The sequence below is a fragment of the Ursus maritimus genome, unplaced genomic scaffold (genome assembly GCF_017311325.1).
Source record: "Ursus maritimus isolate PB19 unplaced genomic scaffold, ASM1731132v1 scaffold_5, whole genome shotgun sequence".
Taxonomy (NCBI): Eukaryota; Metazoa; Chordata; class Mammalia; order Carnivora; family Ursidae; genus Ursus; species Ursus maritimus.
In genome coordinates, this window is record NW_024426663.1 from 78,461,629 (window position 1) to 78,467,628 (window position 6,000).

General features: G+C 54.4%; 1 protein-coding gene across 2 annotated transcripts in view; it reads right to left on the minus strand.

The window, feature by feature from the left end:
• Positions 1-6,000, minus strand: part of GFPT2 (glutamine-fructose-6-phosphate transaminase 2) — a 41,703-nt gene that overhangs the window by 35,344 nt on the left and 359 nt on the right. The window contains exon 1 of one of the 2 annotated variants that reach the window (XM_040622641.1): positions 5,622-5,829. The exons of the other annotated variant lie outside the window; for it this stretch is intronic. Coding sequence (XP_040478575.1) covers positions 5,622-5,814 — 193 coding nt within the window. The 5' untranslated portion in view covers positions 5,815-5,829. Of the gene's footprint in view, positions 1-5,621; positions 5,830-6,000 lie in introns of those variants that run through there. 2 annotated transcript variants of the gene reach the window in all.

Sequence of the window (6,000 nt, forward strand, 5' to 3'; positions counted from 1 at the left end):
ACCCAGCCAGGCTGGGACCACCCCTCCCCCAGACGGAGGGCGCTCCTTCCACCACCATCCCCTGCTTCTCAGCATTGAAGGGGTTGACCTTCTTAGTCCACGAGCCTAGGACAGATTAGATACTAGTCCACTTCTCAAGTTGGGTCACTCCCCACCCAGACAGAAAACATGCATGCCAGTTGGACTTCCGCCTCAGAAAATTCCTGAGTATGTGTGTGTGCGAGAGTGTGTATGTGTGTGAGTGTCTGAACGTCAGGGGTGCGGGTGAATGTGTATGAGTGCGAATGTGTGTTTGAGCGTGGGATGTGTGTGAGTTTGTGTTTGAGTGTTGGGTATGTGTGAGTGTGTGTGAGTGTGTATGGGCGTGAGTGTGGGTTTGAGGGTTGGGTGTGTGTATGTGGTGTGCTAGGAAAGGTGGGGCAGGTCTACTCTCCTGGATGAGGCCCCCAGGTCGGGGAGGACACTGGGCCAACAGGGAGGACTACAGAGGAGGTTGTGGCCTCTCTGGGCAACACGGTACAGATAAAGTGGGGACAATTACTGTCACCTCCTCGCAGAAGTGAGAGCAAAGGCAGAGATCCCACGGCAAGACACAGGGACCGAGGGCCTGGCTCGGGGTCGGGACAGCCTCTCCCTGGCTCTGGCCTCACTGGGACTCCATGGGTTAAAGTTACCACACCACTGGAATCTCTGCGATAACAGAAGACTCTGCCTCCTGCAGTAAACGTGGGCAAGGCATTTCTATTTTTAATAAAAAAGTTCTTCGTGTCCCTGTCGTTTTAGGATTGCACGAAGAGCAAAGAGAGAAGCAAACATACTCTAAATTGCACTAAAACATACTTTTAAGAAAGTGTAAGTCTTATAGCTAAAATTTGGCTATAAAAAAAAGTCAAACTTTTTTCAGGGAAAGGTTCCCTTTGAAAGTGAAAGAGGCAGATGATCAGAGGAAATTGCTTATTTTTGCATCAAATTAATCTCCAGAACTTTCTCCTTAGGGTGTTGTTACCTCAAGTCCATCTTCCTTTATAAGCAGATTTCACTAAATATAAAAATAATCCTTCAACTTAAAAGCACTGTCTACTAATGCCACATCACAAAATTTCCGGAAGATTCCTGTGAACTTGGGAAAGCCCCGATGAATAAGACTGACTGAGGGAGGAATGGTGTGATGATGGGGAGGAGGAGGGGGAAGAGGGGAGATCACTTCCAGCGCTGAGCCCCTCTCCAGCTGGTCTCCGCGAAACCCTCTGTCTGAGAGTGCCCATGGGAGTCCTGCGGGCAGGATGTGAGCAGCGTGTGGGAACTGCTAGGACTGGCTCCCAAGAGCCAACCACACGCCTCTCTTCTCAATTCCACACGCAGGGACCTCACAGGGACGACCTCATATTAGCCACGGTGAGCCACTTGTCAAACACTTATCTGCACATCCCCAAGCAGGGGCTCTGTTTTGCAAGGATCCCGTGGCTCGGAGAGGTAGCAAGGCAAGTGACCTGACCCCAGAGTTCGTGCCCCATCAACTCCAGCTTAGCCCCTTCTGAGGCATCCATTAATGAACTGAACAGGGAGGAAAGGGGTATCAGATAGGATGGGGTTCCCAGAGCTGGAAGAAGTCTGGGACAAAACGGTGAGTTCTCCTCCATGTCATATAATCTTCCTGGATGGCTGTTTACTCAGCTGAAATGACAGACAAGCCCCTAAGCACGTAACAAGCTCTCGTGAAGACCACCAAGCAAGCAAATATACTGTGTGTGTGTGGGTGGGGGTGGTCCCTTTTGATTCTGGGGGAATAAAACCTTGCCTGCTTCTTGCAGGGAAGAGATGAGCAGGAAGGGTATGTATACGCATGGAGAGCAAATGGAATGAGCGCCATATTTATATGACGCAAGACCTGACTTTTAGAAAAACTGTGAAAACTATTTGGTCCAACTGGGTATGTGACACCATGCCGGTGAAGGATGAAGTCTTTAACTGAGGCCTACATTCGCCTTCTTGACTATGGTGGGTCCAGTCTGCAAGTTCTGGGACCAGGGGACTTGGGTGTGTGTGTTGGACATAGAGGGGATACTGGTAGCCTTCTGGTCAATATCCTTATGGCCATGTCTTGGACATCCGGGATTAGCAACACTGGGCTGTTCTTGGGGAAGGCGCCTAAAAGCAAGAACCCAACTGCAGCAGGATAGATAACAGCCCTCAAAGATATCAGGTCCTAATCCCTAGAATCTGTAAAAATCTTCATATGGAAAAAGGTCTTTATAGATGCAATTAAATGAAAAATCTGGAGATGGGAGATTCTCCTGGATTATCCAGGTGGGCCCTGGATGCCATCACAAGTGTAATAAAAGGGAGGCAGAGGGAGATTTGACATGGAAGAGGGGAAGGTGATGTGCCCACAGAGGCACAGACTGGAGTAAGGAGACACAAGCCACGGGAAGGAACAGATTCTCCCTAGAGCATCCAGAGAAAGTGGGGCCCTTCTGACACCTTGATTTTGGCCCAGTAGAAATGACTTTTGGACTTCTGGTCTCCAAAACTTCGAGAAAATAAATTCGTGTTGTATTACGGCAGCAAGTCTGTCGCAATTTGTTATAGGGGCCGACAGACACTAATACACCAACTAAGACAAAAGATAATGAATTCAAAGTGAGGGCTTTTGCTTCTAGCAAAAACTAAGAATTCGATAATTCTCCATAGCCAATCTCCCCCCCCCAATAAATTACTAAATGCAGTAGTAAAGGATAGGGAAGCTTTTAAGAATTCACGGACCGGAAGTGCAATCCTTTTTGCCCAGTGCCCACGCATGCGTGGTCCCTGTTACCATGCTCTTGTACATCCTGTGTCTTCAGCTTGGCGCACCTGTCCCCTCCCTTCTCTCTGTGGGGCTCCTACTTGAGGCCAGGCTCCTGTGGCACTCTTCCTGGCAAAGTCAGGGCTCCCCACCTCCGCTACGCTGGGGTCTCAGATTCAGACTACATGTAGGCCATTGGGTAATATTAGTGAGTGAGGTCCCTGGACGGGATCATCCTAGGGGCCACGGTGCACTGTTCAGATAGATACACTCGGGGTTGCTCATCTTCCGATTTTTTTCAAGAGAAGTCGAAAATCCTTACTAATGGGAAATCTCCCAATTGTGTCATTTGGTGGGTGTAAGAAATAGTTTGAGCCCTGAACAGAAAGACAGGTGCCCACTGGCCTGGCACAGGTCCCAAGGTCCACCCCGTCTGGAGCGTTTACCTAATGAGTTATCTCACCCCTGCCTGGTGACCACTTCTGTGCCCCTCTCTAACTACTGGCCCCAGGGCATGGAAAACACAGGCCCTCTCCAGGAGCAGTCAATCACTAGTGAGTGAAGAAGGAAGGAGAGGAGGAAAGCGAAGACGAGGGGGAGCAAGAACCAATCTGAACCTGGTCATTATTAGCAACCGCTGACCCCTATAGGAACTCAGCCCTGGAGATATGACCTCTGAGGAGGCTTCCAAGTGGCAGATCGCAGTGGGGCCATAGTCGTTTTAGACAACTCCTAGACACAGGGGTGCACAGACCTCTTTGGGCCTCAGTGTCCCCACAGGGAATGCGATGAGGCTAAGTGGCTTATTCCAGGAACATCTCTGCAATTTTTGACGTATCGTTATACCAAGTATGCAATCATTTCCTTAACATTTTTCTATAAAGTTGACTAAGTTTTTGAAAGCCGAAATAAACCCACTACAAAAGGACACAACCATAAAAGGAAAACCAGTATCACTTGCCATACATATACAGGCCATCATCCAGAACCCCCCCCCCCCCAGAACGTGTTTAATTCTAGCCAGCTGCTGCTGTGAGGTTTGGGCTTGGGACAGCTTCCTCTGTGCAAGGGGTGCCTGGCAAGTATAGGAGAGCTGTAAAAAACACATTAGCACCCAGCTGAGACTTTCTCCTGGCTACTTGAAAAGGAAATAACTTTCCCATGTGGGAATTCCACACGGCTCCCTGCCTTCACTGAGGCCTGCAGGGTGGGACCCACCAGTGGGGAGCCTTGATGTGAGGACATAGGTAGTTACAGCCCAAAGCTCATCCTTTCTTTAGGGGACAAAACACGTGGGGCCCCTTAAGACAGCAGAACAAAACCCCACATTGGGAGAGTCTGAGCTTAGTCTAGGCTCCAGGCACCAGAGAGAAAGCTGGATGCAGGTAGGAAGCAGTTAGGAAGGCTAGGGTGTCGGGGTGGGGGCACCTGAGAGGAGGAAGGAGGGAGGCTGCCAGTGCCAGAGGGGCAGATCCTTCCAGAGCAAGGGTCTTGGTCCGTCCACTAGTCTGGCTCTAAGGCCTCCCATCAAGGGCCTTGAATGTCACACTGAGGGGTTTAGAACCCAAAGAGCTTCTGGCAAAACTGCCACCTTGGCCTCGTCTCTCTGCCCAGAAATACCCACAGGCAGCCCTATACATTGTTCATGATGCTTCGCAGCCCTGAGATTTTTGCTGAAGATTCAGGAATTTAAATTGATGCCTGCTTGGGCTGGGGGAGGCTGCATCCCAAAGCAGGCTGCGGCTCTTTGGTCAGACGTTCTTTTTCACTTTCAGGAGCGGCTGGCCTCAGAAACAAGGCCTGTACAGATCTTGGCCCAGGGCTGGCCGCTGGCACATCCCACCCTACAGCCCTCGGCGAAGTCAGACAGAGGCCTTTCATGGCTTCAAAAGTTCCACCAGGTCCTCCAGCCACAGGAGGCTGGAATGGGTAACTGAATCCTACTCAAGGAAAAAAAAAGGCACAGTGACCTTTTGTCCCAGCAGAAGTTCCCGGCCCTCTCCCCAGCCAGCGGAGGCAGCCCAGCCAGGAGAGTAAGGAATTGCAGATGTGCGCGCAGGGCCGCGGCCGCCCTCCCCACGGCCCAGCAGCCTCCCCGGACAGCACCGAGTCGCCGCGGTATTCAGGACGCCCGAGCCCAGCCCTGCTCCCCATCCCGGATTCCTTCTCCCAGCTTCGGCTCGAGGCTCGGCGGTCGATGCTGCCTCTTCCCCAAGCGTCGCCGAGAGCTCTTTCAGCAAAGAGGCGGCAACACAGAATCAACCCTTCCAGGGACAAGAGGTTCATTTTGGAACGCGAGGAGATCGCACAGGCCCTTCCCGAGCGCACGAGGGCTCCTCCCGACGCCACCGGGGCGAGCCCGGCGGGCTGCCGGGAGGGTGCATGTGGGGTCGCCTCTCCGCGGTGGGCGCGGTGGGCTGAGAGCTGGGCTGGGCACCCCGCACCCGAGATGCGTGAGCTTGCGCGTGGCCGCCTTTGTGGGCGACTTGGGGGCGCTTTCTGTACTGGACATGGGGGGGGGGTGCGGATACTTCTGCATTGTGAAGGTCCAGGCCCGGGACAGGACCAATTCTGTCTCCTCTGTTGGGGGGCCGGGTGGGTCGCCCTCACCAAGTCCGAGACCGGGGTTGGGCACCCTCCTCTCCCACACCTCCCTGGAACAGCCCCTCGGGCACGGGGGGCACGATGAGGCAGGCCCGGCGGGTGAAAGCCCCTAGTTCTAGGACGGGGGCAGATCGGTGCCCCATCCCGCGCCACCTCCGGGTCCCCGGCGCCCCGTTCTCGGGCCCAGGCGCCGAGAGGCTGGGGGCCCGGAACGCGCGCCCAGCACACTCACCGCACATCGTGGCTGCTGCTTTCGCCCTTCGCGGCTCAGGGACTCTGCACGCTCTGGACACTCGGAATTCCTTGCGCGCCTGGCGCTCCGCCGGCCCCGGCTCCCGCCGCCCGGCCTCTGGCCCTTTTAGCTCCGAGCTCTCCGCCAGAGGCGGGGCCGGGGCGGGGCCTCCTCCCGCCTGCCCGCTCCCCATTGGTCCCCGGTTGTCGTGACAACGGCGGGGACTGGGCCCCCAGGAGCCAGGGATCTGGGTGAGGGGCGGCTCCCCGCTCCCCTGGCGCGCGGGCGTCAAGTCCAGGAGATGGCCTGGGGGCGGTAGACCTTCTGAGGTCAGATCCAGACTCAACGCTGTCAAGGCGTGGGCCCTTGGGCGGGGCAC